We start from the raw sequence: 12,304 nt of genomic DNA, 5'->3' as shown, positions 1-12,304 counted from the left end.
TAAGGAAATAAACAATGAAGAAAGGAAATATATATATATGAAAAAAAAACAATTATATTCTTTATTAATACAAAAAGATTTTCTTGTTAACCACTTGCTTACTGGGCACTTAAACCCCCCTCCTGCCCAGACCAATTTTCAGCTTTCAGTGCTGATGCACTTTGAATGACAATTGCGCGGGCATACAACACTGTACCCAAATGAAATTTTTATCATTTTTTTCCCACAAATAGAGATTTCTTTTGGTGGTATTTAGTTACAGCTCGGAGTTTTATTTTTTGCTAAACAAACAAAAAAAGATGCAAAAAAAAATCATGTTTTAATAGTTTGTTATAAAATTTTGCAAACGGGTCATTTTTCTCCTTCATTGAAGTGCACTGATGAGGCGGCACTGATAGGCTGCATTGGTGGGCACTGATGGGCTGCAATGGTGGGCACTGATGGGCTGCATTGGTGGGCACTGATAGGCTGCACTGGTGGGCACTGATATGCATAGTTAAGGCGGCACTAATAGGCACAGATAAGGCGGCAACGATGGGCACAGATAAGGCGGCACTGATGGGCAAAGATGGGCACAGATAAGATGGCACGGATGGGTGGCACGGATGGGTGGCACGGATGGGCACTGATAGGTACCACTGATAGATGGGACTGATGGGCACTGATAGGTGGCACTGATAGGTGGCTCTGATAGGTGGCACTGCTGGGCACTGATGGGCGGCACTGCTGGGCACTGTTGGGCGGCACTGCTGGGCACTGATGGGCGGCACTGGGGTGCAGCACCTTTGAGGCAGATTGTGGGCACTGTGGGTGGCACTGTGGGTGGCACTGCTGGGTGGCACTGTGGGTGGCACTGTGGGCACTGCTGGGTGGCACTGTGGGCACTGCTGGGTGGCACTATGGTCACTGCTGGGTGGCACTGATGGGGGGCACTTACTTTTTATTAGGGTGGCACTGCAGGGGGCAGGTGGGCACTGGCAGGGGGCAGGTGGGCGCTTGTATTGCTGGCCGTGATCGGGACTGATGTCCCGATCACGGCCGCCAGTGATCGGCTTTTTTTTCTTCTCCACGCGCTGTCAGCGCGAGGAGGAATACTAGCTGTTATGTCACCTGATCAGCTGTCATTGGCTGACAGCTGATCACGTGATAAGGGGTCGGGATCGACCCCTTGCACGGATCGGTGATCAGGCGAGTCTCATGGACTCGCCGATCACAGAGCGCGCCGCGCGCGCCCCTCAGGGCGCGCGCAGGCCGCTCGTACACGGGACGACGTCAATAGACGTCGTCCCGGAAAAGGAGATCCGCGCTGTAGCCGTCAATTGACTATAGCGCGGATCTCAAGTGGTTAAAAAAAAAAGTAACTATCGTAGAAAACCCGAATCACAAAAGATAGAACTGAACATATACATTCACATGGATGTGACATTAGAAAGTGGCAAAATTCAACTACGTTTCAAACAAAGAAACCTAATTAGAACATGGTTCCAAGTGACCGGTAGTTGAGAGGTCCGACGCGTTTCGAATTAGTGCACATAAATTCTTCATCAGGGACAAAAAAAAAACACTTTCTGAAAATACAGAATACAATATCAATATAACAATTGCAAACATATTCAATACAATGTACCGTTTGATAAATACCATAACATCCCATAAAAACTTATAAGTCCGCCCACTGATGTTGAAGAGGACTCTTCTCCACTACAGGCATTCCACTAAAGGCCCCTTTCACACTGGGGCGGTTTTCAGGCGCCTGTGTAGCGCCTGAAAAAACCGGCCCCTTTCACTCCAGTGTGAAAGCCCGAGGGCTTTCACTCTCGAGCGGTGCGCTAGCAGGACGGTAAAAAAAGTCCTGCTAGCCGCATCTTTGGAGCGGTGAAGGAGCCGTGTATTCACCGCTCCTACCCATTGAAATCAATGGGGCAGCGCGGCTATACCGCTGGCAAATCCCCGGCGTGCGTGCGGTTTTAACCCTTTTTCGGCCGCTAGCGGGGTTAAAACCACCCCGCTATCGCCCGCAGACCGCTACTAAAACGACGGTAAAGCGCCGCCAGAAATAGCGGCGCTTTACCGCCGTCAGCCGCACCGCCCCAGTGTGAAAAGGGCCTAAGCACGGCTTTAGACCTCCACCGCACAAAGGGACCCAAGAGTAAAGAACTCAACGGGGTCATGTACTTAATGGTGGAGCCATTGTTAGGTGCATGTCCCCGTTGCGTTCTTTACTCTTGGGTCCCTTTATGCGGTGGAGGTCTAAAGCCGTGCTTAAGTGGAATGCCTGTAGTGGAGAAGAGTCCTCTTCAACATCAGTGGGCGGACTTGTACGTTTTTATTGGATGTTATGGTATTTATCAAACGGTACATTGTATTGAATATGTTTTCATTTGTTACATTGATATTGTATTCTGTATTTTCAGAAAGTGTTCTTTTTTGTCCCTGATGAAGAATTTATATGCACTAATTCGAAACGCGTCGGACCTCTCAACTACCGATCACTTGGAACCATGTTCTAATTAGGTTTCTTTGTTGAAACGTAGTTGAATTTAGCCACTTTCTAATGTCACATCCATGTGAATGTTTATGCTCAATTCTATCTTTTGTGATTCGGGTTTTCTACGATCGTTACTTTTTTTTAACAAGAAAATCTTTTTGTATTAATAAAGAATATAATTGTTTTTTATATATATATATTTCCTTTCTTCATTGTTTATTGCCTTAAAAATGTTGGAGGCACTTTATTGTTGCATATACTAAGGGATGATGGCAATTACATGCCTCTCCACATGAGCGTACCTAATCTTTAATCATTGGTGGCATGCCACTGGCTCTGCCAGGTGGGATTGGACACAGAATTTTCCAGGCACAACCAGATGGGAGATCAATCAGGTACAACTCAAGGAACTTCTGGAAACCTCAGGATTCTGGCTGGGAATGACTGTACTAAAGACAGGGTCATAGATAAGGGGGTATCACCAGTCCTCCTGTATGGGGCCCGGTGCCAGTAGGGGGGCCCAGGCAGCAGGGTGAATTCGAAGAGGGTGATCGGTGCGACAGGGGGGCAATTACTAGAGCTGCAGCAGCTGAAAGCTGGCTTCTTCTCCTCTCCCTCCCGTTGGCTTTCAGCTGCTGCAGAGAGAGCCATACAAGGGATTGGTTCCAGTAATTGACCCCCGTCACTCACCCTCCATGTGCACCACACATTTCCCCCAGCTGCCCAGGCTCTCCTGTGTGCCCCCCACCCCCGCAGTGTTTTGGTGGCTTCCATCCTCTCCTTCCTGCCGGAAGCTGCAAGCACACAATAGGATCCTTCAAGTTTGAGAGGGGGGGAAGGGTCTGGTAAATATGTCATATTTACCAGCCCCTTCCTTTACTTTTTTTTTTTTATCTTTATTTATCTCGATTTTTCTTTTTTTTCCCAACAAAGTATATAAAAAAAACAGCCCCTTCCTTTACTGAATGAATGCAATGAGTGTTCAGTACCGCTCACTCAATGTGTTCATTCATACCTGAAGCATTGGCTGTATGGGACCCTGTGTCAGCAGCCCTGACTAGAGGAACCATGGAGGATACCGGTGTTACTCCATAGAAATAGATACCAAATGCACTCTAGACACAGGAGCCAGGACCAGGGCTGCTGTTAGAAATCACAGGGCCCCATACTGCTTACCCGACAAGGCTGTGCCCCCCCCCCCCCCCCACACAAAATACCAAATTATATTTTCCTTAAAAATACACTAAAATCAATTATTATATGGTATATTTAACCAGCCCCATCCCCAACTAGACATGGGCGCCGTCAATAAATTTGTTTCATTCTGTTCCGTTACGGTTCGTATTAAAATTAATTTGTACTTTGTATTTCGTGTCCGAAATTCCCTCATAGTAAGCAGCCCCAGGAGGAAGTCAGCATAGCACAGGGATGGTGGGAGCCCCTCATAATATGCACAGCAGAGGTACAGCCCCAGGAGGAAGTCAGCATAGCACAGGGATGGTGGGAGCCCCTCATAATAAGCAGCCCCAGGAGGAAGTCAGCACAGCACAGGGATGGTGGGAGCCCCTCATAATGAGCATAGCACAGGGATGGTGGGAGCCCCTCATAATATGCACAGCAGAGGTACAGCCCCAGGAGGAAATCAGCATAGCACAGGGATGGAGGGAGCCCCTAATAATAAGCAGCCCCAGGAGGAAGTCAGCACAGCACAGGGATGGTGGGAGCCCCTCATAATGAGCATAGCACAGGGATGGTGGGAGCCCCTCATAATATGCACAGCAGAGGTACAGCCCCAGGAGGAAATCAGCATAGCACAGGGATGGTGGGAGCCCCTCATAATAAGCAGCCCCAGGAGGAAGTCAGCACAGCACAGGGATGGTGGGAGCCCCTCATAATGAGCACAGCAGAGGTACAGCCCCAGGAGGAAGTCAGCATAGCACAGGGATGGTGGGAGCCCCTCATAATAAGCATAATGACTGAATCGTCTATGCGACGACAACTGATCCGAAATTCGTAAACAAAAGTTCGTATTGCGTACAGAATTCGGACGCACGGCAATTCGTATTTCAGATCCTTCCGAACGTACGAATTTTGGGAAATTCGTACGAATTTGAGATTCGTACGAAACGAATCGCACATGTCTATCCCCCACTCTCCATCCTGAAACATCCTTTTGTGTGCCTGCAGTAGCTGCTGGCGGGAGAGAAGGGAAGTCAGAAAACGCTGCAGGGAAAAGGAGCGCACAGCAGGGGCCCGGAAAGCAGGGGGATGGGAGTGCGGATGCTAGAAATGATCCCCCTGCAGCACAGCTGGAGGGAGGGAGTGGAGGAGAAGATGGCAGCGCTGCAGGAGGAGGCAGAAGAGAATCGGTGTCTGCAGAAAGACAGTATAGCTGGCCCTCCTCCCCCTTTTGAATTGATGGGGCCCAGGCCCAGTACAGGAGGGCTGGTTGTACTACCTTATCAGCAGCCCTGGCCAGGACATTCGGCTCGAGGCAGAGCCCTGGCGCAATTATTAGAATGTGAAATGGGGGATGTTCCTAACACAGTCATTTCCACACCAAGGTGACAGATAAAGACTGGACGGAGGATCAAACCCTCGTGCACACCTCCAAGAAATTTGGATGAGAATAGGACTTTTTAGGAAGCTCTTTGCTTTGCCCTTCCCTCACATTGTTTGCTTTTTTTTTTTGTAGGTTCCTATAGTGCCTCTTCAGGTATTGTGTATATACAGAACTCGAAGCCGGTGATCCTCCGCTGGCAGTTCAATTTCAGAGTGAAGTCCAATGAAGTCAAAGTTGTGGAAGGGAAAGTCACGTACCCATCCAAGGTCATCCAACCACTTTCCATCAACGGTTCTTCTGTCTGCTGGCTGGAAGGCTGCGGGGGCAATGCGTACAGCTTAGATCTCCATCTTCCTAATCCCGAGATTGGAGACTACCAGATGGAGATTGTTCTAGAGATGGAAGGTAGAAGGAAGAAGCTGCAGAGGGAAGTGTGTGTGGCAAATCTCACAGGTGTGTAAAACGTTTGTCCCGCCTTCATATAACTCCATATTGTATTTCGGTAGCCGGCTAAAAAAAAAGTCTAAGTAGACCGGCCAAGAAGAGTTGAGCACTTTGATCCATCTGGTCGTGGATGTCCTGTGGCTGTAAATCCAGAGTTTCTCTCCCAAGGTTCTGCACCTGCTTCTCAGTCATGGACTTTGATTGGCATGGCTATTGAAGGCCAGGCACTGGGAGGGCATGGTCTCTCCGAGGCATTGATCTCCATCATGCCAAGGGCTCCCAATTCTTCTTCTCAGAAGGTGAATGGATGCAGGTGGAAGGCCTGGGCTTCAACACCCACCTCATGAAACCCGGTGACTGAGAGGCAGGTGAAGGACCAAACCCCGAGAGACAAACTCCAGATGAGTCCATGGCAGCCTTGGGATGAACTCACTCGGAATACTCTCCTCCTCTGGTCTGGTTAGAATTCCACCCTTTGCAAAGTGCTCAGTCTGTTCATGAGATGTTCTCCAGGGGTGTCCTCTGAGAAGAGGCGATGACCATAATGTGCTTCTGTCCCACCATTGCAGTGTCCTCCTCCAAAGACCACCTCTCCATGGAGTCCACCGTCACCCTTCTGTGTCAAGCAAACTGCCTGGATGAGAACGGGAAGCTTTGCTGGCAAAATACCAACATAAACCGAGAGAAGTGCGGCCCCCCGGGGGCATTAAACGTGACCGAGGAAGTGACCGTCATACCGGAGACATTGGGGAACTGGGCCTGCCGCATCGTGGTCAAGGAGAAGACGCTTGTCAGCGCTGATCTGACACTCGGTAGGTGTTTGTCCCACAGAGACTGCGAGATGTGTGCAGAGGGTGAGCGAAACTCTCTACAGGGACACACTGCTGCTCAACCCACGTCCTGGGGGCCACATGTGGCCCGTTGGCACACTTTTATGTGGCCCTTGGGGTCCATTCAGACACTAATCTCTGTTTACCTATTTCTCTGTTATAGCTGTGATCTCTAGCAGTCTCATGTAATATGTGTCCAGTCAATGACTGTCTCCTGCATCATGTCTGCAGTCTCTGATCATCTCCTGTACTATGTCTGCAGTCTCTGGCCGTCTCCTGTACTATGTCTGCAGTCTCTGATCATCTCCTGTATTATGTCTGCAGTCTCTGATCATCTCCTGTACCATGTCTGCAGTCTCTGATCATCTCCTGAACCATGTCTGCAGTCTCTGATCATCTCCTGTATTATGTCTGCAGTCTCTGATCATCTCCTGTACTATGTCTGCAGTCTCTGATCATCTCCTGTATTATGTCTGCAGTCTCTGATCATCTCCTGTATTATGTCTGCAGTCTCTGATCATCTCCTGTACTATGTCTGCAGTCTCTGATCATCTCCTGTACTATGTCTGCAGTCTCTGATCATCTCCTGTACTATGTCTGCAGTCTCTAAACATCTCCTGTACTATGTCTGCAGTCTCTGATCATCTCCTGTACTATGTCTGCAGTCTCTGATCATCTCCTGTACTATGTCTGCAGTCTCTGATCATCTCCTGTACTATGTCTGCAGTCTCTGATCATCTCCTGTATCATGTCTGCAGTCTCTGATCATCTCCTGTACTATGTCTGCAGTCTCTGACCGTCTCCTGTATCATGTCTGCAGTCTCTGATCATCTCCTGTACTATGTCTGCAGTCTCTGATCATCTCCTGTACTATGTCTGCAGTCTCTGACCGTCTCCTGTACTATGTCTGCAGTCTCTGATCATATCCTGTACTATGTCTACAGTCTCTGATCATCTCCTGTACTATGTCTGCAGTCTCTGACCGTCTCCTGTATCATGTCTGCAGTCTCTGATCATCTCCTGTACTATGTCTGCAGTCTCTGATCATCTCCTGTACTATGTCTGCAGTCTCTGATCATCTCCTGTATTATGTCTGCAGTCTCTGATCATCTCCTGTACTATGTCTGCAGTCTCTGATCATCTCCTGTACTATGTCTGCAGTCTCTGATCATCTCCTGTATTATGTCTGCAGTCTCTGATCATCTCCTGTACTATGTCTGCAGTCTCTGACCGTCTCCTGTATCATGTCTGCAGTCTCTGATCATCTCCTGTATTATGCCTGCAGTCTCTGATCATCTCCTGTACTATGTCTGCAGTTTCTGATCATCTCCTGTATTATGTCTGCAGTCTCTGATCATCTCCTGTACTATGTCTGCAGTCTCTGATCATCTCCTGTATCATGCCTGCAGTCTCTGATCATCTCCTGTACAATGTCTGCAGTCTCTGATCATCTCCTGTATTATGTCTGCAGTCTCTGATCATCTCCTGTATCATGTCTGCAGTCTCTGATCATCTCCTGTATCATGTCTGCAGTCTCTGATCATCTCCTGTACTATGTCTGCAGTCTCTGATCATCTCCTGTACTATGTCTGCAGTCTCTGATCATCTCCTGTATTATGTCTGCAGTCTCTGATCATCTCCTGTATTATGTCTGCAGTCTCTGATCATCTCCTGTACTATGTCTGCAGTCTCTAAACATCTCCTGTACTATGTCTGCAGTCTCTGATCATCTCCTGTACTATGTCTGCAGTCTCTGATCATCTCCTGTATCATGTCTGCAGTCTCTGATCATCTCCTGTACTATGTCTGCAGTCTCTGACCGTCTCCTGTATCATGTCTGCAGTCTCTGATCATCTCCTGTACTATGTCTGCAGTCTCTGATCATCTCCTGTACTATGTCTGCAGTCTCTGACCGTCTCCTGTACTATGTCTACAGTCTCTGATCATCTCCTGTACTATGTCTGCAGTCTCTGACCGTCTCCTGTATCATGTCTGCAGTCTCTGATCATCTCCTGTACTATGTCTGCAGTCTCTGATCATCTCCTGTACTATGTCTGCAGTCTCTGATCATCTCCTGTATTATGTCTGCAGTCTCTGATCATCTCCTGTACTATGTCTGCAGTCTCTGATCATCTCCTGTACTATGTCTGCAGTCTCTGATCATCTCCTGTATTATGTCTGCAGTCTCTGATCATCTCCTGTACTATGTCTGCAGTCTCTGACCGTCTCCTGTATCATGTCTGCAGTCTCTGATCATCTCCTGTATTATGCCTGCAGTCTCTGATCATCTCCTGTACAATGTCTGCAGTCTCTGATCATCTCCTGTATTATGTCTGCAGTCTCTGATCATCTCCTGTATCATGTCTGCAGTCTCTGATCATCTCCTGTACTATGTCTGCAGTCTCTGATCATCTCCTGTACTATGTCTGCAGTCTCTGATCATCTCCTGTATCATGTCTGCAGTCTCTGATCATCTCCTGTACTATGTCTGCAGTCTCTGATCATCTCCTGTACTATGTCTGCAGTCTCTGATCATCTCCTGTACTATGTCTGCAGTCTCTGATCATCTCCTGTACCATGTCTGCAGTCTCTGACCGTCTCCTGTATTATGTCTGCAGTCTCTGATCATCTCCTGTACTATGTCTGCAGTCTCTGATCATCTCCTGTACTATGTCTGCAGTCTCTGATCATCTCCTGTACTATGTCTGCAGTCTCTGACCGTCTCCTGTATCATGTCTGCAGTCTCTGATCATCTCCTGTACTATGTCTGCAGTCTCTGATCATCTCCTGTACCATGTCTGCAGTCTCTGACCGTCTCCTGTATTATGTCTGCAGTCTCTGATCATCTCCTGTACTATGTCTGCAGTCTCTGATCATCTCCTGTATTATGTCTGCAGTCTCTGATCATCTCCTGTACTATGTCTGCAGTCTCTGATCATCTCCTGTATCATGCCTGCAGTCTCTGATCATCTCCTGTACAATGTCTGCAGTCTCTGATCATCTCCTGTATTATGTCTGCAGTCTCTGATCATCTCCTGTATCATGTCTGCAGTCTCTGATCATCTCCTGTATCATGTCTGCAGTCTCTGATCATCTCCTGTACTATGTCTGCAGTCTCTGATCATCTCCTGTACTATGTCTGCAGTCTCTGATCATCTCCTGTATTATGCCTGCAGTCTCTGATCATCTCCTGTACAATGTCTGCAGTCTCTGATCATCTCCTGTATTATGTCTGCAGTCTCTGATCATCTCCTGTATCATGTCTGCAGTCTCTGATCATCTCCTGTACTATGTCTGCAGTCTCTGATCATCTCCTGTATCATGTCTGCAGTCTCTGATCATCTCCTGTACTATGTCTGCAGTCTCTGATCATCTCCTGTACTATGTCTGCAGTCTCTGATCATCTCCTGTACTATGTCTGCAGTCTCTGATCATCTCCTGTACTATGTCTGCAGTCTCTGATCATCTCCTGTACTATGTCTGCAGTCTCTGACCGTCTCCTGTATCATGTCTGCAGTCTCTGATCATCTCCTGTACTATGTCTGCAGTCTCTGATCATCTCCTGTACTATGTCTGCAGTCTCTGACCGTCTCCTGTATTATGTCTGCAGTCTCTGATCATCTCCTGTATCATGTCTGCAGTCTCTGATCATCTCCTGTATTATGTCTGCAGTCTCTGATCATCTCCTGTACTATGTCTGCAGTCTCTGATCATCTCCTGTATCATGCCTGCAGTCTCTGATCATCTCCTGTACAATGTCTGCAGTCTCTGATCATCTCCTGTATTATGTCTGCAGTCTCTGATCATCTCCTGTATCATGTCTGCAGTCTCTGATCATCTCCTGTATCATGTCTGCAGTCTCTGATCATCTCCTGTACTATGTCTGCAGTCTCTGATCATCTCCTGTACTATGTCTGCAGTCTCTGATCATCTCCTGTATTATGCCTGCAGTCTCTGATCATCTCCTGTACAATGTCTGCAGTCTCTGATCATCTCCTGTATTATGTCTGCAGTCTCTGATCATCTCCTGTATCATGTCTGCAGTCTCTGATCATCTCCTGTACTATGTCTGCAGTCTCTGATCATCTCCTGTACTATGTCTGCAGTCTCTGACCGTCTCCTGTATCATGTCTGCAGTCTCTGATCATCTCCTGTACTATGTCTGCAGTCTCTGATCATCTCCTGTACTATGTCTGCAGTCTCTGACCGTCTCCTGTATTATGTCTGCAGTCTCTGATCATCTCCTGTACTATGTCTGCAGTCTCTGATCATCTCCTGTATTATGTCTGCAGTCTCTGATCATCTCCTGTACTATGTGTGCAGTCTCTGATCATCTCCTGTACTATGTCTGCAGTCTCTGATCATCTCCTGTACTATGTCTGCAGTCTCTGATCATCTCCTGTACTATGTCTGCAGTCTCTGATCATCTCCTATATCATGTCTGCAGTCTCTGATCATCTCCTGTATCATGTCTGCAGTCTCTGATCATCTCCTATATCATGTCTGCAGTCTCTGATCATCTCCTGTATTATGTCTGCAGTCTCTGATCATCTCCTGTACTATGTCTGCAGTCTCTGATCATCTCCTGTATCATGTCTGCAGTCTCTGATCATCTCCTGTACTATGTCTGCAGTCTCTGATCATCTCCTGTACTATGTCTGCAGTCTCTGATCATCTCCTGTATCATGTCTGCAGTCTCTGATCATCTCCTGTACTATGTCTGCAGTCTCTGATCATCTCCTGTACTATGTCTACAGTCTCTGATCATCTCCTGTACTATGTCTGCAGTCTCTGATCATCTCCTGCACCATGTCTGCAGTCTCTGATCATCTTCTGTATTATGTCTGCAGTCTCTGATCATCTCCTGTATCATGTCTGCAGTCTCTGATCATCTCCTGTACTATGTCTGCAGTCTCTGATCATCTCCTGTATCATGTCTGCAGTCTCTGATCATCTCCTGTACTATGTCTGCAGTCTCTGATCATCTCCTGTACTATGTCTGCAGTCTCTGATCATCTCCTGTACTATGTCTGCAGTCTCTGATCATCTCCTGTACTATGTCTGCAGTCTCTGATCATCTCCTGTACTATGTCTGCAGTCTCTGATCATCTCCTGTACTATGTCTGCAGTCTCTGACCGTCTCCTGTATCATGTCTGCAGTCTCTGATCATCTCCTGTACTATGTCTGCAGTCTCTGATCATCTCCTGTACTATGTCTGCAGTCTCTGACCGTCTCCTGTATTATGTCTGCAGTCTCTGATCATCTCCTGTACTATGTCTGCAGTCTCTGATCATCTCCTGTACTATGTCTGCAGTCTCTGACCGTCTCCTGTATTATGTCTGCAGTCTCTGATCATCTCCTGTACTATGTCTGCAGTCTCTGATCATCTCCTGTATTATGTCTGCAGTCTCTGATCATCTCCTGTACTATGTCTGCAGTTTCTGATCATCTCCTGTATCATGCCTGCAGTCTCTGATCATCTCCTGTACTATGTCTGCAGTTTCTGATCATCTCCTGTATCATGCCTGCAGTCTCTGATCATCTCCTGTACAATGTCTGCAGTCTCTGATCATCTCCTGTATTATGTCTGCAGTCTCTGATCATCTCCTGTATCATGTCTGCAGTCTCTGATCATCTCCTGTATCATGTCTGCAGTCTCTGATCATCTCCTGTACTATGTCTGCAGTCTCTGATCATCTCCTGTACTATGTCTGCAGTCTCTGATCATCTCCTGTACTATGTCTGCAGTCTCTGACCGTCTCCTGTATCATGTCTGCAGTCTCTGATCATCTCCTGTATTATGTCTGCAGTCTCTGATTATCTCCTGTATCATGCCTGCAGTCTCTGATCACCTCCTGTACAATGTCTGCAGTCTCTGATCATCTCCTGTATTATGTCTGCAGTCTCTGATCATCTCCTGTATCATGTCTGCAGTCTCTGATCATCTCCTGTATCATGTCTGCAGTCTCTGATCATCT

The 12,304-nt window shown here is 47.4% G+C and overlaps 1 protein-coding gene across 1 annotated transcript in view; it reads left to right on the top strand.

Annotated features, from left to right (window-relative positions):
• The window catches only part of LOC143956939 (T-cell surface glycoprotein CD4-like), an 81,540-nt gene that overhangs the window by 50,613 nt on the left and 18,623 nt on the right, over positions 1 to 12,304 (top strand). Inside the window, exons 6-7 of the mRNA XM_077467111.1 lie at positions 5,184 to 5,504; positions 6,065 to 6,307. Of these exons, the coding sequence (XP_077323237.1) occupies positions 5,184 to 5,504; positions 6,065 to 6,307 (564 nt within the window). The remainder of the gene's footprint in view (positions 1 to 5,183; positions 5,505 to 6,064; positions 6,308 to 12,304) is intronic.

Source organism: Lithobates pipiens, unplaced genomic scaffold (genome assembly GCF_037356315.1).
Source record: "Lithobates pipiens isolate NorthernLeopardFrog02 unplaced genomic scaffold, aLitPip1_a1.2 Scaffold_47, whole genome shotgun sequence".
NCBI lineage: Eukaryota > Metazoa > Chordata > Amphibia > Anura > Ranidae > Lithobates > Lithobates pipiens.
This window is presented reverse-complemented; position numbering and strand designations above follow the sequence as displayed.